Here is a 23,725-nt window from a genome sequence, read left to right as displayed (position 1 = left end):
TCCCCTGTTTTTGAAATAAATTATTATGCCTTGTTGGCCCAACCTGATTTTGATTTGGGATTGGAGAGCACAAAATCTGTTCACTCAAAAAATTGTAAAAATGAAATCAGTAAAGAGTATTGTGTTCAATGTGTTCTCGAACATCCACCACAGCCTACAACAACACCTTTACACACTTTAGATCAGATTGTTGAAGTAGCCTTTATCAATTTCTTCCGACACTCTTTGGGTTTTCACTCCCACTCTCTAAAATCAATTGAATAATTGAAATCATTGCTCCTGCTTAAATTATTCCACTAATTTTTCAGGAGTAAATCAGATAAAAGAAAAATGTTGCCTGACAATGAATTAAAAATGGAACTTTAAAATGATAGCTTCGTAACGGTTCGGAGTCTATATCAGACTCCTTCATCAGACGAATTCTTAAAAAATCTTATGTTCTAAATTGACATTAATCAAGTTGATTTCCTGCTAGACAAAAAAAAGTCATGAATTCTTTCACACATGCTTTTAATTATTACTTTTTCAAAACGTCATGTGATTTAAATCTATTTATGTTTCAAACATAAACTCAAAATATCATTCTTCAAGATAAACTTAAAAAAGTTTGAAATATAATTAAATAAATATATTCAAATCACAGGGCGTTTTGAAAAAGTAATAATTAAATGCATGTGTGAAAGAATTCATGACTGAAAAAAAAACACAAATATGGATTTTTCTGATTTTGGAAGCTAAAAATTATTAAATGTCAGATTGTGATACATCAATGCATTCAGAGAAAAAATTGCAAAAATTTGACGTCAAGATATACAAGGTCATTTAAAAAATACCAAGTTTGTGCCCAATCTTGAAAACAGTGCTCTGAAAAAAAATTTATTATTTCACTGGCTTTTATGTGAAAATGTCTATCATAGGCAGTTTTAATTTTTTTTCTATCTTATACAGGGCCTGAGAAATAATAATATCTCCATAAGTGAACATTTTCGATTTCGCCCTGTATTTCAGGAATAACAGTAGTTGGAATATTTCTGCTTTTGGCTTCAAAAGTTTTATGAAAAAGCGATACAGGGTCGTCAAAAACGCATGTCTTTATCTTTTATAAAAACTGAGATTTAGTGCAGTCTCAAGCAAAATAGGACACACTGTACATTATTTACAAAGTAGGTTTTAACTTGTAGTACACTTATATTTCAATACGGGTATTTTTGAACTTCCTCAACTTTTGTGGAGCAGTATATTTGTATTTTGATGTAAATTTTTTGTGATGCAGAATATACTCCATTCACGTTTATTTTAGCAGTCGGTTAGCCATGAAATAATTTTCTCAAGTTTTTGTAACCAGAACGGCGTAAGGTTGGCACTCATGAAATGTCGTTAATGTCGTAACGCCGTTGCCACAACTAATATCAATTTTTATTACGAAAATGCCGAAAGTGATTGAAAAAAGAGACAGGGTTTCAGGAAGTGCTATTTAGAATTCAGGTCCGCTCATTCAAATTATACCCTGATATTCTAAAATCCACAATACGTCAGACGGTAGCGAACATTCAATGTAAGAGATTTTATATAATGTTTCATCTGGATCTAAACGACTTATATTTCAGCTGAATATTTCCACAATAAGAAAGATTTTGAATGAAGAGGAGAATAAACAATTTCCTTCTATTGGGACACCCAGAAAAGTGGTGGCCTTTGAGAATTTTATGTTTGAGTGAATTAATGCGAAAAGATTTTCGATGAATTTCATCATAGAATAATCTCCCGAAAATTGGATATCGATTGACAATTAATGTCAAACAAAATCCACAATTCAGAAGATTTTCGAAAATAGATTTTTCGTCTGATGAAGCAGTCTGATATAGACTCCGAAACGTTACAACATAAAATTATAATTTCAACGTTATTTATTTTCAGTTCATTGTCAGGCAACAATTTTTTATAGTTAATTTGCTCCTGACAAATTAGTGCAATAATTTACGCAGGAGCAAATTGTTTATTTCATTTTTAATTGATTTCGTTTCAGAGATTGGAAGTGAAAACCCTAAAAATTTATTAAGAAATCCCGAAAATTGATTTTTCTATTTTTCATTTGACTTGTCCTATACATTGTGAATGTCTTAAGGTACCAATAAATACCTAATTATCATTATTATATCAATGTATTAAGATGAACAGTCACAAATACGCGCCAGTTATCCTGTTAATTGCTTATTCATGTAAAATTTTTGTTCGTAGGTCAAGTTCATCTTGACTTGAAATTTCCTTTAATTCCTTTTACTTACATTGATGCAAGATGATTTTTGTTGAAGATTTTAATATTCTTGTCATTATCTGTTAATTCCTTCGGGAGATGCCCATTCCCAACCACTGCATCATATGCATTTCATCTTCGGGTTAATATTTTTGAAATCTACAACTGATGTAACGTTTTTAAACTTTAGCCAAAAAAGATAACGAACATTAACTCTCCTCTAGCTAGTGCATATTATGATATTATACTGATCTCTTGTATTTTCCATGCAAATAACTGCATTTGGTATGCCTTCAATCAGTTTGTATAAACTTCAATTATGTTCGTCACACATTTTCCGAAGAGATTCGACATTGTTATAAAATACTTGATAACAGAAACTTTTACTTGATTTAAAACCCAAAAATGTTTTGACAATTATCATAACCTCACATTTTCGTACTATACGGAGTGAAATGTGTCAAATTTCCATGGCCAACTGAGTGCTAAAATAAAAGCGAATGGAGTGTCTATATATATATAATATATATGTATACAGTATACATATATGCTTCTCATTCGAGCGATATCAGACAACTTGATCGATCTAATATAGGTTCACCCCTAAGGCAAGTAAGAACATTATCGATGAGGATCGATACAAAAACCACCCCTCACCCTCGCATCGTTAAATAGAATACCATATATATTCGCAATTGGTATCGGCTGAGCGATACGTTAAGGAAACAATTCCAGGCGCGATTTCTGGTAAGCCAAAAGCCGGGATCAAGATTGCCCCGACGATATATGTGCAGATTTCGCAGACGATGCACTGTTTTAGTGTGTCCTTACCGGGGTTTTACCGGAAAAGAGTAAGATCGCGACAGTTTTATGGTTATCGGTTATCGAGTCGATCGCTTTGCTGGGGAGACTACGGTCTTTTTAAGTCCCCTGGTTTCTTTGTTTTCCCTGCAGGATATTTTTGTATGGTGATTTCCTCAGAGATCCGCTTAGTCTGCGGAGAATAGAATGTCTTTTCGTTTCAATTAACAGGTACGAAATTAACAGTCGTTACCAGCGATTATAGAGATTTTACAAGGTGTTCTACCAGCTCTATGACAAACTTTGACAGAAGGAGAAGGAAGCTGAGCTTCCTTTGAACTTTTTTCCCTCTTAACATAGGCCCGATTCGTTTTCATTTAGGAGTCACAAGCATTTAAAAAATGTATTATTTTTATGTATTGATTAAGTAAGCCGACAGAAAATATGGGTTAAGATGCTAATTGACGTTATTTTTATAAGTATTCATTTGACACTTGGTGTACGTTTTGAATAACAATGCATTCTTTTACGACCCAGGAATATGCAGATATTGCATTTTAGTATGGGTATTCTAATAGAAACTTCAGAAGACCATCTCGAGAATACTGGAGAAAAGATCCCAATAGAAACCAACCTGCTCACATAGTATTTCGTGAATCATTCCGAAACAATAAATGGATAGTTCAAGGAGGAACAATACAATGGCCACCTCGTTCGCCTGATCTAAATCCCATAGATTTTTAATTATGGGGACGTATGAAGCAGCTTGTTTGTCATGTTGAAATCCAATCTCATCAACAATTACTTGATAGAATTCAAGATGCAGGAAACCAAAAACGAAACGTCCCAAATCTGATCCGCCGAGTAACGGCATCTTTAGCTCGTCGATATAAAGCTTGCATTCACAAAAAATATAATTTTTAAAATGGTTGTATCTTCTCAACAAAAAGTTCAGAATAAGCACAACTACCATCTGCCAAAGTTTGTCATAGAGCTTGTAAAACACCCTGTATAAACCATAATCTTTAGTCGTTACATTTTTGTTGCATAAATTAAATGAAGATTCGACTGCAGGAACTTGCTACCAATGTGTTGCAATGATCTTCGCGCCGCTAAAAACACCACAGAGAAGTGGAGGGTTGGCAATAAACCATAGATGCATATGCTACTGTTTATAAAAGACCCGCAATAAAAATCCCTTTTTTTCAAAAAATTTTTGTGGGGTCAAACCACAAGGAAACCGACATGACAATTTTATTGTTTTACTGCATACTTCACAGTAAAGTCATGAAACCAGGTATGAAAAAATATTGAAGGGATTATATTTACAATACCATAAAATGAAATATGGCCAGAATATTACAAGGCAATACTACCGAATTTTATATTTGGTTAAGGGTCTTCGGTCAATGGTTGGTTTCTATTTTTGGAATATTTATATTGCAGGAAGGAAGTTCAAACCCAACGACAAATTTCGAGCATATCAATAATATTGCTCAAACGAATTCAATAATAATTCTTATAAGAAAAATAATTTTTTAGTATCGGAGTATATGGCGGAGTTATAACGTGCCTCAAAAAAATTCATCGTCAAGTATTCTATGGAATTTCGAAGGTCGATGTTCGGTGGCCGAACGTATGTCTTTTCTTGAATCACTTTATCTTCCCGAAATGTAAACAATGATCACATTAACCTATTAATGTATCGTAATTTTTCTGGAAGGTGGAAAGGCACTTTTCAGAAAAAGTAACCTGTAATATCTTCACCCAACTTTAGAAAAGCATAATTTTATCCGAAGTCCACAAATTTCATACGTAAGATACATGAATATTGAATACATCGTGGAACAATTTTGTTTTTTTTTCCTTAAAAGTTTCTAGCAATTTCAGTAATATGATTGAGTATTAAACTCAATGATTATATGAATAAAACACAAAATCCTAATATGTTTATTAATTACCTATCTATAAAAAATATTGAATTGATTTGGTCATTACTGAAAATCCATAACTAAACGAAATAACTGAATTACAGAGAATAACAATTGGACAATTTATCAAAATTCAATTCGGTTATAAAAAGACATGATGATTTCTCTTTTAAACGTTCTACTGTCAAAGTTCTTTAAAAAGTAGGTCCTACGATTTGGCTTTGACTGATGCATACCGAACTGCAATTTTTTTGAACGCTACAAGGGTAGGTAATCAAACTTTTCAACTTTCTGATAACATGTCAATCTTTATGGAAACAAAATGATGTCTTTTTGAACTCGTGTGGTATATGCCAACGGATATCTACTCCAGGCATTTGGAATAAAACCCGAACAGAGGTTCGTGGAGCTTCTGTCATCACATCTTCTTTATTGCTGACTATCTCTGGGGTTTTCTTCTTTGCTTGGACACTTCTATTTTCCCCCAATTGTGAAATAGGATTCAATGGTAGGTAAATGCTTTTTGCACGTCCATCTTTATAATTCTCTGATAGTTTTAATACAATCCAAACGTTAACTTGACAGTTCACCTGGAAAATAGTACAGCTAAGAATTACGTTCAGACACGAAGTATCGATGTTCAAAATTCCATAGCCTACTTGACGAATTTTTTGAACGCACATTTCATAATATTTTTGGCAGTATTCATTGTATTTTTTCATGCAATAATATTTGTGAAACATATTAATTGTTATTCGCCGTATTGCGTTTCCTGGTTATTAATATATAATTGAATAAATGAACTATTTTTTGTCGATCAGGTATCAGAAGATGCAAAAAAGTATTTTAAAATCATCGTTTATTTTATAACTGATGTTTAGATGCATTTAATTTATTTCGCGATCTGAGAAAATATTTGAGGGCAACTCAAATTATAATAATAATTTCAGAGTGTTATAACCAAAAAATTCGGAAAAAATGATAAAAACCTGTTAATCTGTGCGCAAAATACATTGAAGGCGTGACGTTTAAACTGTGTGATCAACAGATATGGCTTTAAAACTTATAACTCAAAATGATCAATTTATTTTTAATTGTCCCCATTTTATTGCAAACAAAATTAGTGCTTTTATTCAACCCCTTAGCGCACCCCCCATTCAACTTACGTTGTTCGTTGAGAAGCTCATGCAAAATGGAAATTCACCATTAGCTTTATTTTTTTTTATTTTGTGATTATCAGAAGAAATACCAAAGTGTCTTGAATCAAAAATAAAGTCAATAGTATCTCAAACAATAATTAAAACGCTGAATCACTGTAATTTATTTCCGATTGTAGTTATTTTTTTGGAATAAAATTGAATATTTATTTCAACCAACAGTTCACAGAAAAACTAATTTTACCATACTGTTTATTTTTATTTCAGTCTCTCGATTATCACTAACTTAAAAAAATGCATATAAAAACAACAAAACACACACTACTACCTACTCACATTGGTAATAAAAACGTACCCCAGCTACTATTTGGCATGCTAAAATAGTCTGATATTGGCTTTTAGATCTTCTTTAGGCGTTTTACTACGGATATGTTGGCGAACATTTTTGCATTATCTCCTTATATTTGTTCTGGATTAATTTTTTCTTCTGGATATCACGAATGAATTTCATGTTCTCAACAAGATTTTCACTTTTGAGGTCAATTTGTCTTTTGAACCACAGCTGTCATTAGTGTAAGTCAAAATATCCGGAAGAATTCAGTGTTTTCAAAAAATGGCGTTCATTTCGGAGGACCCTTTATATGTCAATCCGAGTTATACGATATTCAACCCCAATAAAGGTTTGGAGAAATTTTATTGTAGAAAGTAGGCAGTATTTGGAAGCTGTAAAGTGAAAGATATACACCAATAACTGTAAAATAGTTGCGTGGTACCGAAAGGAAAGATCTTCAGGTTTTATTGAAGGCTTCACCGCATTTCGGCATATTTCGGTTGTATCGGCATACTTCAAACAATTTTATTGCTACAGATATCCACTGGGATGGTACATTGCAAGACGGGACGGAAAAATGGGAGAACAACCTCACAATAGCCGCCTATTACCAAAACTAAACGGCTTGCGGCAAATGGTTTTTACTTTACTCTGCTACTGTAGGCTTAGTTGCACTGCTAAAGGCCTCCATGAACTATAATATTCTTAAAAAGATCTAGGTCGTCGATAAATTCTTTTATACTGAATCTTTTCTCCAATCAATTCGATATTCCTTAGTTTTATTTTCGTCAGGTTGGCGTGGTTGACATTTGATATTCAATCACTGCTGAATTACTAATGTTGGATTTTTCTACTAGCCAAAACTATTTGCCTAGGTTCCTACATTTTAGGTGCAACATTCAGAGTAAATAAAAAGTAACGTACAAAATTCATATCGTCGGTATTTAATATTTTGTATACATGCTTCAAACAGGTTTTTTTTATCAACAATTTTTTATTATTAGGTCAAATGGTTAGACTTGTTGAATTCGAATTATACATTTTTTACATATTATGAGTCCTATGATATTTTCTCTTAGCAGTATCATTCTTTTAAATACAACGAATAAGAAAAGTTCCATGTTTTGCCATCCTGTTGTAGATAATCTGGTCTACATTCTTGTTATTGTGATTTTTGTTCCAGATATTTCACCAATTACGTATTAAGATCAATTACAAAGAAGGCATGGTTTCAATATCATCGACTCCTAAAGTATCATTTACCTTAAAATGCATGAAAAATTGGAATTCAATAAGTTCGACCAATTCCCCGCTATAATAAAATAAAATCGATTATTTCGACCTAACTTTGAAGTGCTGTTGAAGAAATGAAATGGTGCACGAAATAAGCTGAAATATTTTGTATTGAAGGGTAACTCGTACTGCAAAAATTGATACTTTCTTCGACAAAAAGGATCCAGTAGTGGCAGTATGCAACGTTTGATTGAACGATATTGCCAAAGTGCATCAAGATCATCATCAAGTAATATCTCATCTTCCAAATCATCAGTATTACTTCAATCAACGTTTTAATCGAGCTTTAATCGAGCAAATTTCTGCGTTTAGTTTAAACAACGTTTAAGGGCCTTATAATCAACGTTTAGGAACGGTGCAACCCGGTTAAGGAATTAAACGTTGTTCAAGAATACAATCGTTGTTTAGACAAACGGTGCAAACGGCCAAAAAACAACGTAACGCATAGAATCCCTATGGAAAAAAAGATGTTTAAGGAATTAATCTCGTTTAATGAAACGGTGCATATGGCCATACGTCTTCTCCAAGATACTAGAAATAGAGAGAAAATAAAAGCAGAAAAAGTTAAAATAATAAAATTAGAATCAATGTGTCAGCTTGACCTAAAATTGTGAACCCAATTAAAAAAAGATTCGGAAACTGCATGAATAGCCCTAAAACCATCCAGAAATTCATAAATTGGACAATGATTAACTAGATAATTTATGGTTTCTTGTGGTTCCCCGCATTCACAACTTGGGTTTTCAATTGAATTCCACCTGAAAAGCATAGAGTCATTCGGGGTAACTGAGCGCAGTGGGTAAGTGTGCGCAGTGCGTATATCTCGACTATGCAATGTATGAAAAAGGGGTTCATTTGGGTGAAGCAAGGGCGCAGAATCGCCATATTAGTTTTTCATAGGAGTGCGCCGTGCCACGTTTCTTTAACTTTTTATTTGCAATCAATCAAATTCACTAGTTTTCTTGTTAATTTTTAGCATCTCTGCACATTCTGCCAGGTCCAAGTTCCGAGTCCTTCAGTGTTAAACAATATTTTATTCGATCATGGGCATATTAATCTAAATATATAATAAAAAATTTTAGCTTCTCTTAGCTGCTTAACTCTATAAGAACGTCAATTCAAATTTTGGCTTACTGGGGAAAGTGTGCGCTGGTAAGTGTGCGCATAGATTCATTATATGGGCATTAGTTCAGTGAGGAATAAATTATGACATTGTTGATTTTCTTGGTTAAGACTCGATCAATATTGTCCTAATGGTTCAGAAAAATATGAAGTGCCACCAACAGGGGAATATATAAAGTGTTGTGTTTAACAGAAATGGTGGCACGAACAATAATGCACTGCTTGTAAGAAGGCGCTTCTGTATTGACAATAAACAGCATTTCTCTAATATTGTAACATTTTGATGACATTATTTTGTAATTTGTTTTGATTGTGTGGTTCACTAAGCACTGCGTTCACTTACCCCGTGAGGGTGCGCACACTTACCCGCAATACGGGGCATGTAAACGCACTCCGACTTTCTCTATTAAATTCTTTTTTGCGGAAAGAAAACGTTCTTGTTTGTTTGATTTTTGATGTTTTTTTTATAGATTAGAAAATTCTCTTTCTTATGAATATGTTTTAATTTTCCTAGCTTCAACATTTGAAATAGTGTATGGCTTGAAAGGCAAAAGTGCGCACAGTTGCCCCGAATGACTCTACTATTGCAACGTCTGTGACCTGTTCTTATAAGATTCAGAATACACCTTCCTGGGAAGATCAAAACCAGGAACTCTATTCGAGGGATCAGTAATTCTTGGTTGAAAATAGTGCACGTATTCCATTTAGACTGCCAAAGGTCTTTGTCCCTTATATTCGAATTAAGGAAAGATTTGGACCATAAAGGTTCACGCGACTTCAATCTTAGAATCGTATTTTCTGGAATGTCTGTCTACGAATATGAGGTGCTACAATGTTTGAAAGAACTGGCAACTATTGAATAGGTAAAGATCTAATAGTTTCAGTTATAATTCTGAGAGAAAGATTCAGCTGTGCATACATTTTTTGCACATGAGCTCTATTAACCCAAACGGGGCAACAATATTCAGCAGCCACAAAACCAAAGCTAGGGCTGCCGTTCGAAGAGTAGCTGCATCAGCTAGTTTATGCAGGTTGTTATTCCTAGCTTTTAACTTTTGACGCAAATTCTCCAAATGGGCTTTCAAATTCAGCGAGGAATACATCCTTTCAGATATTTAGGATTGAAGTTATGTTCCAAAAAGAATTACAGAAAACTACACTCAATAAAGAATGATCACGCCTATTAACAGGGAGGCAATGAATACAATAATAATTGGTATGCATATGAATTTATCCTTACTACACTCAATTTTCTATATTTTTGATGATTATTTCAATGAAAACACGAAACCTCGGTTTTATTTGGCTTAGAACGCAAACGCCACTCGAATAAGTAATTCCTCAAAATTTCTGAATCTGTAGATAGATTATTCTCTATACATCTAAAATCAGAATGACGTAATATGAGGGCAATATCATCAGCGTATATAAATTTCTTAAAAGGAGTAGTAGGGATATCACACAGATATAAATTGAATAGAAGAGCTGCTAAAACTGATCCTTGTGGAAGACCGTTATTCAAAGTTTTGAAATTACTACTGTTATCATAAACAAAAACACGAAATCTTCTATATGACAGAATGTTTTCTAAGTAAGCGAACCATCTTTCCACAATTCAAATGTGTATAAATATTGAAAATCAAACCATCCTTCCATACTGTGTCATATGCTGTAGATGAAGCCACAAATGCTGTGAAATTGTATTCAAGTTATGTGGAATTTGCAGCTTTCTTTGAGAAATATACTCTGAACTCAATGAAACCTTATATCAGTTGAACCAAGTGAAAAACGATAAAACAGTTAATATCCATTTTCTTTTCAGTAATGAATTTAGTTTGCAGACAATATAGCCACGCAGATTTACCTGTTTGTGTGTGCCTACCTTTAAGCACGAAATGGCCCTCGTCAAAGAAATACCGGAGTAAGCCGATGTGAACCCATATCGGCCATAATGCAAATAAAAATCCGATTGAATTAGCAAAACAAGCAAACAAGCCTCATTTGAAACCGTAGTAGTGGAAAACGTTCTAATATTTACCCCGACTCGATTTATTTCGGTATATGGTTCTCAAATATTCTCAAGCTCACCAAATTAGGCATATTCCATTCAGGAATTTGTATTCGAAACCATGACGGCAGTATTTTTTCAATGGGACCACCTTGGTTTGTATTATCGATGTATGTTCCTCTAACTTTTCTTTTGAAGGAACCTCTCATCCTTTTGTTTGTTTTCTTCTTTCAATTTTCCCTTGTATAAACATCTTGAAATAGAACCATTTTTTGAGTTTTATCGGAACTGTATTTTTAACATTGAATTTAGACGCAAAGTGAAGAGTTTTGAATATTTGATTTGAAATTGTCGCATTGAAAATTGTGATTTTCAGAAAAAGAGAAGAGAATGATTGAATGAAATAATCAAAAGGGGAAAAATAAAAGTGGTTTTTCTAATTTCGAATAAAGTGGGAAGTAATGCGGATTAATTAAAGAAAAGACCTTGAATTTGTGCATATTTTTACTTGCATTGGTTTAGTTGCCAATTACGGACTAAAGTTAAATTTTTGATAAGGGAGAATATCCACTTAGATATATTAATTACATCATATTATTCAATATGAAAAAAAACATTTTAGATTAATTAAAAACCTGACTAATTTGAGCCATTTTCGAATGGGGAAGTACATACCACTTTTTCGCGAAATTTTCTATTTTTGAGTTCAGTATTCAAATGTTATCCCCCATTCAGTTGGTCAGCTAAATGGGTTTGAGCAATAATGCACCTGAACATTATTTTCTTTCAATATCAGAGCAAATGCTACAAACAATATAATATAAATGTACCTGCATTGAATATGTTCGATACAGTTTGATATATTGTAGATTTTAGACTATGAGGGTTACTATTTGAATGAGCGGCCCCTCAATTCTAAGTAACACTTCCTGATACTCTGTCTTCTCTCTTTTTCAATCTCTATCAGCATTTTTGTGATATTAATTAATATAAGATGTGGCAATTAATATATTAATGACATTTTATGAGTACCAATTTCAGTCCGTTGTGTCAGAGTGCTTCTATAAAAGTGAATGGACTATATCCATTCCATTTTGTTAACACCTCAAAGAAACGAGATCCGATATGGTCTAGTGGCTAGGATACCTGGCTTTCACCCAGGAGGCTCGGGTTCGATTCCCGGTATCGGAATATAACTTTTTACAAGTTTTAGGAAATACAATAGGTATTTGATATTAGCTATGTCGCATGAATGAGAAACATACAATATAGCTGTATTCGGGTTCGGCTTTCGGACAGTCCGAGAATGGTTCTAGAACTGCGCAGAGGATTTAATACTAGGGCGCAACAGTGGCAACAGTTTTGCGCAGTCCTAGAACAATTCTCGGACTGTCAGAAAGCCGAACCCGAATACAGCCAATGTTCAAAAAGTGGATAATTTGCGAACATGTAATAATATATTATGAACGGTTAGCTGTACAGTTTCAGTTAATACCTGCTGAACCTGCTGAAATGTCAACAGTAAGAAAGATTGCTTTAGAGCGGCAACTTAGTGAAGAAATAACCAAAATGAAGGTACTATTCTGGTGGAATCTTCTATCACCTTGAAATCAAGGTTTAATATCGAGAAGAGTCTGCTTAAGGAAGCTCTTCGTAGTATTCTTACCTCATTCGACATTGTGTTAAAGAGGTTGTTAATGAAGGTTTGAAGAATTTTTCGCCCAATGTATTTCGAAGCATTGGCTTACTGTTGCAATGTCTGCGGTGGGTCAAGTAAGTACTGTTATTGCTGTAACATGGCAGACCAGACATGCTCAATACAGTTTTGGTCTGGAGAGGCAGCTGGTCCATCGCATTTGCATGCGGCCGTTTACAATTCTAGGCAGGTATGGACGAGCATTATCGATAATTTAAAAAAAATCGGCCATGGCTGCCGTAAAAAAAAACAGTAATAGGTTCTACAATTAATTCACTATACCTCAATGCTGTTATAAGTGCGTTAAGGACGCACAGATGAGCAACTTAGTTGACAACTATGTTTTCAACGAGGTCGTAAACAAACGAAGTTGAAGGAATATCAACCACCAACCGGCCCACAGACGTCCAACTTGGTTGCTCGTCTATGGGCCGCTTCAGTTTGGGTCATACATATATCTATTATATAATAGATATATGGGGTCATAACTGAAATAAGATCTGTGCGCAAATTGACACTGAGCTCCTGACCCATCTCCGAAACAAATTGTTGGCCTCATGATATGATCATTACACCTATGGAGAGTAGAGAGAAGGAGAACGATCGCTGCTTTGAGACCACAGATTTTTTGTCCCCTAAAATATGTACCAATAGTAGTAGTTCATGCTTTTGCCAACAGGCGCGCTGGCCATCACGAGAGTGCAAAATTTTGTTTACACAAATCAAATTGTAGTTGGCTCGTTGGCTGAGTGAACTGTTTCCCTGGTGACAGATGATAGGAATATTATTATTGTCGATTTTTGATAAGAGAACAACATATGACCACGGTGAAATGTTGAAGCGTGCGCTAGTATAAGAGTGTTTTGGCATCGGAAAGAAAAGGAGAAGAGATAAAATTTCCGAGAGCATTTTTGAGAGAAAATTGGAAAAAACCTTATCTCAAGAATCAACTCCCAATCAATTTGTGTGTCAAGAGCACTTTTGCGATGAAGATATCAAAAAGATGATGGATTCATTATAAACGAAATCGAAATTGTCATCCCTCGTGAGAAGTTGACTCTTCTGAATAAGAATATTTAACCAATAAAACTACATGGTTCAGAAGTAAATATTCTTGAAGAATTTTGTTGGCATAACATAATATATGGTTTATATCGGTTCTCAGCTGAGTATTGGCAAAAGAATCTACTCTAATACCTAAGTGATAAATCTGAGACTGCTACCTTTTGTTGTCTTGATGTGTACTGCTCCTCACTACGGATTCATATAATTTTGAAGATTAGTAAACCAACTAACATAGCTGCTTTCAATAAACAATGATAAACAAAAGTAGGTACAATTTTTTTGATCAGTGATTTCTTTTGAATTTCATTGATTTCGACTTGCATTTTATTGCATATAATTCAGAGAACTTATATTCAATATAGATTTGAAGAAAGGTATTTGAAAAATCATCAGAAAAACCACGATGACACATAACCTTAAATAAAATGAAGGCTGTTCATTTCAAATTGACGCTTGAATCCCCACTCCTTATCGAAACCCGTTGTAATCGCAGCGACACCTATTTTCCCCGTTTTTGGAGACACATTTTTAGTACGGCGATCGTTCTCCTTCTCTCTACTCTCCATAATTACACCGTTGATCCAGTTCTCGACACAACATGCACTCGCCCATGAGACTCATACGCCCATCATCGGCATTAGCGACGGTTGTAGCTTTTGCTCTTATACCTGCTATTTATTTGTTTTTCATTTCTCTGCCATCACATTGTTTTAACATCTAGATTTGACTCAAGTTAAAAATTTCTATGCTGAAAAATTACATCACTACATTCAGTTCAATAATTTTTTTCCGCTCAATTAAAATTTTAAAATATTGATATAGGTAAATAATTTGTTGTTTTGACTCGAAAGTTATCTTCTCCATGTGTTCAAAACTCGTCATTTATATGACCGAATCATTTTAATGAATATAATTGATGATTTTAATCGAATCCCTCCTCTTTCGTAGTTGCAGCCTCTTCAATTTTCTTTTTTTGTTATCACAATGATTTTCAGATTTTTCAAAAAAGCTTGTGTAACATGAACAATCGCAAGAGTCAGGAGAGTTTTTCAATTAAGGGGGCATTCTAATCGTTCAAAAATTTCAAGGATTTAAAAAAATGTGCTTCCAAAGGCATCATGCCACAGTAGAAGGAGATCCATATTGCTAAAGCACTTCGAGATTACGCCTATCAAAAAACTCTTTTGTACCAAATTCAGTGATTTTCATAACATAAAAATATTCTGAGATGATCAAAAGACTTTTTGTAGGGCTGAAACTCAGTTGGCTGTAACTCCGAGAGCTGGCTTCCTAAAAAATATGAGTCTCCTCTTCCTGCCTCTATAATCTGTGACCAAATTTGGTTGCATTAATTTTGGGACAACCTGTTGAATATTTTTTTTAGGAAAATAGATCGTTGTCTTCTTGCACATGTCTCTGATTTGGGGCTGAGTGAGTCTGAGTGATTAACTGAATAAACTGAGCAATTTCTGCAGTTTTCACTTTCCAATTCAAAACCTCGAACGTCATACCCAAAAAAACTGAGAGTACTGATAGGAAAACGAGGGAAAAACTGGAAGTTGCCCAAACCTTAAATTCAGTTTTTTACTTGGATTTTTGTTCAGGAAACTTGTATGTTTAATCTGAACGTGTATGGACAGCTTACGGCTTGACCATTGTATTTCCCGAAAGGCATAATTTTTCGGATTCTGTTTTTCACCAATGTAGGTTTGAAAATAAACACAACTTAAAAAAAAATCATTCACATTTAATATCATGGCAAATTCTCAGAATAAAAAGTTCATCCCATGTAACTTCCTCTGGAAGCATAACTTCCATTGTCAACATAAGATCCGCCTCTAGAACCACTACTTCCATATCGGTTTCCTTTAGATCCCCCTCTTGAACCACCAGAACCGCCGTAAGAGTTACCAGATCCCGCCTCACAACTTGTTCCCTTTATGGCCTCCCTTACGGTCTGGACCCAAACTCTGAAATTCACTATGTTGTAGTCCAGCTGACCATACAAGAAGCCGGGCATGGTGTTTGTGAGCAGGTAGATGTTGTCGTTGTAGACTTTCAGGTCACAAGGGTAGATCATTTTCTCGTCGTCTCTCTGAACAATGGACACGTCGGTTAGAGGCCTGTTTATATTCCAGCAAGCCAAAGCGTTTTGGTTGACCAGACCAAGGAGGAGGACCCCAGTCTTTTCATCTAGGGCCGATGCTGAAGTCTGGCTTCCTTCTCCACGATCACCGATGGTCTGGAAATGGAAGAAACATTCAAGACTAAACGTGGTGTATATCCAATAGTTAGGTCATTAAATGACAGTCAAGGAAGCTTGATCAGGGGTAAGTGTTATTATCAAAGTCATAAAACAATTTTTATGGCACATTCTCTGAACTGGGAACATCTGATATACACTGCGCAAAAAAGTTAAGGCACATTCTGAAAATCTCAATTTTAATGAAAGTTAACTCTACTACATTGACTTTATAACTTATTTCTTATGTTCTCTCGGGAAGGTTTTGAACGAAACAAGACACATTAAATGGAAGAAAAATTCAGGATTTCACCGAATCTTATGTGAAAGAAGAGAAATGAACAATTTTCAAAATACTGAGAAGCTGATAAGTGATTTAATACTTGGTATTTCAACCCCTTGCGTTAATTACAGCTCGGCAACGACGGTTCATACTCGAAATGAGTGATCTTAAAATGTTCTGATCTAATCCTTCCCAGATTTCTCCGAGTTGGATTCCTAAGAAGAGACTTCATTCTCTTCAAAGTACTCCTGAACGATGCGCGCACGATGGGGTCTGGCATTATCGTCCATAAAAATGAAATTTTCACCAATGTATGGGGCAAATGGCACTACATGCTCTTCAAGAATGTTCCTTATCAGCATTCATAGCTCCATTATCAACGACCACTAGGTCTGTGCGAGCAGTCAAAGATATTCCACCCCATACCATAATCGATCCTCCCTCGAAACCAGTAGTATTCAGGAAATTGCACTGAGCATATCCTTCATGTGGACGTCTGTATACAAGGGAACGTCGATCACAATGGTAGAGGCAGAATCTAGACTCATCCAATCCAACCGCTCCCTTCGATGGGCTGGGGTAAGAGCTGGGCCTCTTGCGGCGACACGAGGACTAAATCATATTCTCTGAGGCGATTTCTTATTGTCTGAGTGCTAATGTGCACCTCATGAGTTTGCTCAAGCTGAATTTGAAGGAGACGAGCGGTTGCAAACCGTTGTCTCAACGAAGAAACTCTCAAGTAACGTGGCAGTTGTTACCCGTGGTCTACCCTGTCCTGGTCTTCGGACATTCCTACCTGTCTCCCTGAATCGCTGCAACATTCTGGACACACTTGTATGGGAAACTCCAAACCTTTCTGCAATTCTTGTGTATGTCCACCCTTCTTCTCGCAAAACTACCGCTTGGGCCTATTCCTCTTGGGTCAAATTGCGTGTTTCGCATTGCATAGCGATCGAGTGTAGAAAATCAAACGAAAGAAAAACTATTGATCACTAGAATTGATCGAGAACAACTGATTTCAGAATGGAGCCAATACATTCAAAATCTGATAATATCATCTTTTTTTATTCCTGCTGGGAAAAAACATCTGTATTGAAGAAAACCGTTGAAAGTGGATAACATATGCATGCATAATTCTGATAAAAATAATTATCATTGAGAACACCTTCAGTTGTAGAATAAATTTGAGATTTCCATAATGTGCGTTAATTTTTTTGCGCAGTGTAGTTATTAAATTTTTGCAAATTAGTATCGAGATACCTCAAAAAGCTAGATTTCCTGGTACAACCAAGGTACTCACTTCAAAATCCTGGCCATGATAGGACCTGGTAGCTGCAGTTTCATTCTTCAAGATCTCCGTTGGGACTCTATACAAGTTAGTGCCCGCCATAGAATGGAAATACAGGTCTCTACGGCCATTGTACAATGGACTCAAGGCGGTACTGAAAACACCATCGTTCCACTGGAAGGTATGGCCAGCAATTTGGAATTCACCCCTCAAGGGCTCCAGATAGAAGTAATTGTGGGTCACCCTCCAAGATCTGTTGTCTCTGAGGCTATATACGACCAAACCGTAGCCTCCCACGTCCGGTATGTAAGCATAAGCGTTTGTGCAATCGTTTGGTTCGGTTTCTACGACCACATGTGCGAAAAGAGATGCTTGTCTGAGGTCACTTTCAGGGAATGTGTACTGCCTCAAAACTCTATCAGTGCGAAGATCCATGATGACCAGTTTGGGAGATTGTACCTGAATTGGTGCATCTGAAATGAAGAATATATCAGTGAAGTGACAACTGAGATAATGAAGATATTCACTATGAAAAATGGTAGGGAATAAATACCAATTGAGAACAGCCATCTTTCTGATTAATCTGACAATCCATATCTCCATAGGCTCATCTCATTGAACTTACCAGGTATTTCTAATCTTCCTGTATCAACAAACCATAGTCGATCGCAAGAATCCACAGCAACCCTATAGACTGACACGAAACGATTTCTATCAGCAGAGCTGAGGGAAGAACTGTCGAAATTTGACGAGTTGTAGTTTTCTGGTAGAGCGTTCATTTCCCAATTTGGATATGGGATCAAAGGAGTATTGTGCTTGTTTTGGGAGTTGAGGCTGACATAATTCAAACTTGACGGTACACCATGTCGTCTTCTAGGTACTGTGATGAACAATTTGTCACCCCAGACACCCGCCCCCATTGGTATGTTGTTCTCTGCAAAAAAATATTAAAAAACTGATTTATTTTTACATATATGAAAGTATAAGTTAAGTAGTCTGTTTAATAAGTAATATCTCTGGTTGACTTCGAATAGTTATAAGGGTATCTGAGAAAAATTTGTTTGTTGGTTACAAAGATTGACGAAATAAACATCATGTGAATATATTCATTATTTTCCTTAAACTAGCATGAAATTTTTCTATTTGAAAGAGAGAAATGATCGTCGGGCCATTACCTATCTCTTTTCTGTTGACAATTGACATAGAGGTGAGTGCGGACCAATCAAAATTCTAGAAAAAGACAACTAGCAGGGCCGATGTTCAGTTTCTCTCTGTCACTTTTTTTTGACCCTATTTTATGCACAGATAGAAAGAAAAGGTACAGTCCGTGTCTGTATTCGTATGGCGGGAATGTATCCATAATCCGATATGGTCTAGTGGCTAGGATACCTGGCTTTCACCCAGGAGGCTCGGGTTCGATTCCCGGTATCGGAATTAATTTTTATGTCTCAATTCCAAGAAAATTTTTTACGCGCTATACCAGAAATTGTCATTAAATACAATTTGATCTTGTAGAAAATGGCATGGTATCTCCGATGTAAATAGGTCAGTATATTCTGCATACATATTTAAATTTTAATACTAGCTTCTTGTATTTTATTTTTCACTGAATGTAGGAGATTCAGAAGGGAAAATTAACAGAAGATAGAATAATCAAAATCTCTATTTTGTTTTACTCAAAACATACAATAAAAGTAGGAATTCTAAAAATCATTGCAGAACTCAGAAAGAATCGGTTTTCATTTTTATAATAATATATGTATGAATATATAGTATGGTCTATTATTTCCCGAAAAGTGACATCTTAATAACATCAAAAGTAACAGAGATATAATAGAATATTACCTATTTATGTTCGATTCCATGTTTGATTACTTTTTGTCGAAAATTTAAAAATAAAAATGAATATCATAGATTTGGCATTCGATCAGATCTTAGAATACATATACTCCGATATGGTCTAGTGGCTAGGATACCTGGCTCTCACCCAGGAGGCTCGGGTTCGATTCCCGGTATCGGAATACTTTTGATTTTAAAGAATATATGATTCAATAAATAATGGGCCTGTTCCGATATTGCTGGTTTTACTGGCCCGCAATCGAATAACAATAGAACTCGAAAGACTGGGCCAATGGGTATCGTCTCTGAAATACTGACAGTACTGTTCAGGAATATCGGAACAGACGGAATGTGTCAGACGGAAAGTTTTCATAAAAAACTATGAAAATTAAATTGAAGCGGACGGAAATATAACGATCAAAAATAATAACACTGAAATAATGAAGCTGTAATCATTGAACTCATTTTGATATATAATCAATGTTTTTGTTTGTTTCTACATAGGAATTCTTTTACGTTTCTGGTTTCGGAATCTAATTTATCACCACTTGGATAATTAGTTTGAATTATTATTTTTATTTATTCATATTTATTCACATAATTGTTTTTTAACATCTACTACTGACCCCATTTGGAATAACCGTATACGAGATAAAATTTTACGATGATCACTCTAATACAGTTCAGCTTTTCAATGCAATCATCTAGATCGAAATACGTATAGTACGAATATCGATAATCAACAATAATATAGCCCCAAATTTTTGCTCTGAAAGCATTAATTGTCAAATTAATTGTTCGGTGAATTTAAATTAAACATGAGATATGAAACATTTAAACTGTATAAGATCAAAAAAGCAACAAGATCAGGAATGTACAAATTTACAAAAACAACTATAATCCTTCGAAATTTGATGTGACTATATTATATTATATTATAGTAGCATATCAACATATGGTAAAATCTATATAAATTTCGTTAATACACATAAAAATATACTTAGTCAATGAAATTTTCAAAAACCTGAGGATGTTTTTGGTGTGCGATATTTTTGTTGTTTAAATATAGGTGAATTTATTTTATTTGTAGGTGAACTAAATCTTGTCGAATACTGTAAGCCCTGATGTAATTTTTTCAAAACTAATAAATTCATCTACCCGTTTTTTCCTTATTATAATATTCATGAAATATGCCAAAATAGCTGTGTATTGAATGCCTAGCTGTTGTAATTTTGTGGGAAAAAATACCTTTCATCTCGTCTTTCATCAATTATTTAATTGATGTGGCCGATACGTACGATCCATAATTCAACGTGAAACAGATTATACAAAATGAGTTTTTAAACCACGACACGTGAATTGAATTTTACGTTCGATTTTCATCCATTTTAATGAACCTATACTTATTTACCTACTTGAGCTGCGGAAAACTTATTTTAGTGTTCAGAATGATTTCGGAACTAATTTACTATCAATAAGCTGAATTTAGGACCAAATATTATGAGAAATCATGGCATTTCGTACCAAATAATTGAAGTACCAGGTGGTCAAGAAGCTGGTTTAAGCTCTCCTCATATATTGAATTGATGTGGCCGATACTTACTTACTTGATGAAAAGCCATTATTTAACTTAAAACAGATGTAACGATTTTCACAAAACGGGTTTTTAAACCACGACACGTCTTCTCCCACTTGAAGATGCCATTGTGATGGCGAAACACGTGTCATTCAGTGAAAATCGTATAATCTGTTTTGAGTTCTTTTATCAATGTTTCACGTCCCCTCAAAAACTTCTCCATATAATGAGCAACTCAAAATTAGAAATTATTGAATCGCCAATATTAATAAGTACCTACCAAATAAAGTTGATTAGTTAGCAATCACAAAGAATTCACGTAAATACTGAAGATGCATTGTATGTTTTACATAAGCAGCATAAGCTGTTCACTTGTTCATTGATAAGTGAAGCATCAACGAGAAAGTATTTTTCAAAAACTGTCCATAGGAAAAACTATCGAACATAGGCATGGAAAAATCATTTTTCGTAGATTTTACTGGTTTTCGAAAACATTCGGCTGAGACAAATTCTGACTATATTTTTCTTATTTCAAATTCCGGTTTCCCCGAAAACGCCAAACTTTGCCTTGCACAATATACTTTCTGATAATTCCTGGATTCTCTATAAATTCACAATTCGAATATACAGGGCGAGTCTTTGACTCGTACAAATATTTCAATAGTGGTTAAAAGAAACACTTTTTTCCGATTCGGCTCTGATAAAAAGATATTGCCATTTTAAGTTTTTATAATGAGCTATTCCGCCCCTGGAGAAACAAAATTCCCTTCAGAAAAAAAAGCTAAATCTATGTCAGAACACATGTGTGGATCTTTCAAACAGGGTTGGATCCAAACAAAGTACCTAATTTTTCGAATATCACAGATATTTCTTATTTTTGTACATCAAATTACTCGAAAACGGAGAAAATAAGAATACTCTTATTTCACAAAACGTGCAAATATTCATTAGATATCGTCCAACTTAGTTTCCAGAGCTGGTTTCTTCTTTTTAGAATTTTTAATTATACGTAATAGTCATAATGAAAAATTGGAAGACTTGGGTGATATCTTGTAATCGAAAAAGTTTCATCGTATAAATGAAAAACCATATTCTGAAATTCATTTTATTGGATGAACGCGTTTGTGAGAACTGAAAATAACATTTTCTTATGATTTTCAACAGGAAAAAATGGTATGGAAAAAAGTGTTTCTTTTGACCTCAAGAATCTACTTTGAAAATATTTGTACGAGTAAAAGACTCACTCTGTATAAATGAATATAAAAGTAACTTCTCAATTACTCCAATTCATTTTACTCAAATTTATCTTGGGGAAATAAGATCAGCATTTAGAAATATATTTATGTTGTCTATGGTTCAATAAATACTCTGCTATATCGAATTTCGAAGTTTTCATTGAAACATAGACAACATGGATATATTTTCCTCGTTGAATACTGAAAAAAAAAATGATTCAGAGCTCCCAACAAACCTGATAAAAGGTGTTTCAGGCTTATCCATTTAGTTTTTCCCCTATAAGATATTGTTTTTCATACAAATCCATTCTAGTTTCACTTCTTGCGATTTGAGGATGAAATACGTTGACAGTTTAGAATTTGTTTTAAAATAGTTTACAATAGTCAAATTTAAACGTTATATTGAATAGTAAAATTCACGAACGTGGATATTTTGTGAGATCGCTATACATAAATTATATATATTGTTCAAATCGCACATAATAATAATTTCCTAGTCATATCGTTAAATGTGGACAGTTTTCTATTTTTTCCGAAAAATAGAATTTCAACAATCACTTACGATAAATATAATTTTCTCTGGTCTGACTGCTCGATTGACCCCCAGCCAAATTTTGACTCTGCTCACGGTTTCCACCCTGATTCTGATGGCCACCGCCATAATTTTGATTCTGTGGATTGTATGGTTTCAATGTTGGCTTTCTTCCGTTGGTGCCGCCAGGTCTAAAGCCTGATCCCGGCCTTGCTCCAGAATTGTACCCAGGTGCCGAATCCGGGAAGTAAAGCTCCTCCTGCTGATGATGCGTTTCGGGCCTTTTGGTAGTCCCCCTGTTGGAGCTATACCCGTAACGTTCTTCCAGCTCAACATCGCGGGTCCTCCTGTTATTCCCCCAGTCGTAGTCGATCCTGGTCCATGTGAATTCTTCTCTGAGGTTGTTCACAGCGATCACTGATGATATCGCGAAAACAAGACAGAAACAAAGCGGCGATTTCATGGTCGCTGATTTGAACCTTCGCGTCTACGAGGATGACACTCGACTAAGAAGTTGTTTTATAAAATCTTTATTTTATAATCTTGAAAACATCGGCGCTCGTATTCACCAGTCGCTTCTTATCGGTACCAAGTTGTTGATTAGTGGACTACGCTTTATGTCTTCAGAACAATAAGTTTAAATTAATTGGGCTAATTTAATGATAGTCTTTGAATTGGCTTGACCTCTGTTTTGTCGAGAATCTATTACATTCATTAAAAAAAAACAACACGGTATGATAACACTGTTGATGAAGTCTACTTTTCCACTGACGAACATAAAATCTTCTCTATGTGTATACCCCCATAAAATCCCTCAATTAATGAGCGTGCCAAAAAAGTAACTGCTATGATTCTTGTACAAAGAATTATTAAGGAAAATCTTGGCACCTGTCGATTTTTTATGTCCGAAGCAATTATCGTATGCTTTTTTGAATTAATTATTTCTCACCCCCTACGCCCCGCACCCTTCTACATTATTTTTTCAAATAGAAATATATGGATTGTGACACATCACATGATGGTTATTTTGATTACCTATTCAGCGATGTGGCCAAAAGTAGAATTGGTTGTC

General features: G+C 34.7%; 1 protein-coding gene and 3 non-coding genes across 4 annotated transcripts; 3 read left to right on the top strand and 1 right to left on the bottom strand.

Moving 5' to 3' along the window:
* Positions 1 to 12,016: 12,016 nt before the first annotated feature.
* Positions 12,017 to 12,088, top strand: Trnae-uuc. The gene has a single exon. It is a non-coding gene; the product is annotated as a tRNA-Glu (tRNA).
* A 3,300-nt stretch (positions 12,089 to 15,388) lies between these two features.
* LOC123317242 (L-dopachrome tautomerase yellow-f2-like) lies at positions 15,389 to 23,211 on the bottom strand. Its single transcript, XM_044903672.1, has 4 exons — positions 22,684 to 23,211; positions 18,097 to 18,405; positions 17,484 to 17,944; positions 15,389 to 15,900 (listed from the first exon to the last, which is right to left on the bottom strand). Exons 1-4 carry the CDS (start codon positions 23,114 to 23,116, stop codon positions 15,439 to 15,441), a joined length of 1,665 nt encoding a protein of 554 aa, XP_044759607.1. The 5' UTR covers positions 23,117 to 23,211; the 3' UTR covers positions 15,389 to 15,438.
* On the top strand, positions 18,834 to 18,905 carry Trnae-uuc. The gene has a single exon. It is a non-coding gene; the product is annotated as a tRNA-Glu (tRNA).
* On the top strand, positions 19,421 to 19,492 carry Trnae-cuc. The gene has a single exon. It is a non-coding gene; the product is annotated as a tRNA-Glu (tRNA).
* Positions 23,212 to 23,725: the final 514 nt, after the last annotated feature.

Source organism: Coccinella septempunctata, chromosome 7 (genome assembly GCF_907165205.1).
Source record: "Coccinella septempunctata chromosome 7, icCocSept1.1, whole genome shotgun sequence".
Lineage (NCBI taxonomy): Eukaryota > Metazoa > Arthropoda > Insecta > Coleoptera > Coccinellidae > Coccinella > Coccinella septempunctata.
Note: the sequence above shows the minus strand (reverse complement) of the source record. Positions and strands in the feature narration are given on the sequence as shown.

Coding starts and splice junctions, on each gene's coding strand:
- LOC123317242 (XM_044903672.1), bottom strand. CDS start 23,116: ATGAAATCGCCGCTTTGTTTCTGTCTTGTTTTCGCGATATCATCAGTG. Junction 18,406..22,683: donor CAGAGAAAATTATATTTATC/GTAAGTGATTGT, acceptor ATTTTTTTGCAG/AGAACAACATACCAATGGGG. Junction 17,945..18,096: donor AGGAAGATTAGAAATACCTG/GTAAGTTCAATG, acceptor TCTTCATTTCAG/ATGCACCAATTCAGGTACAA.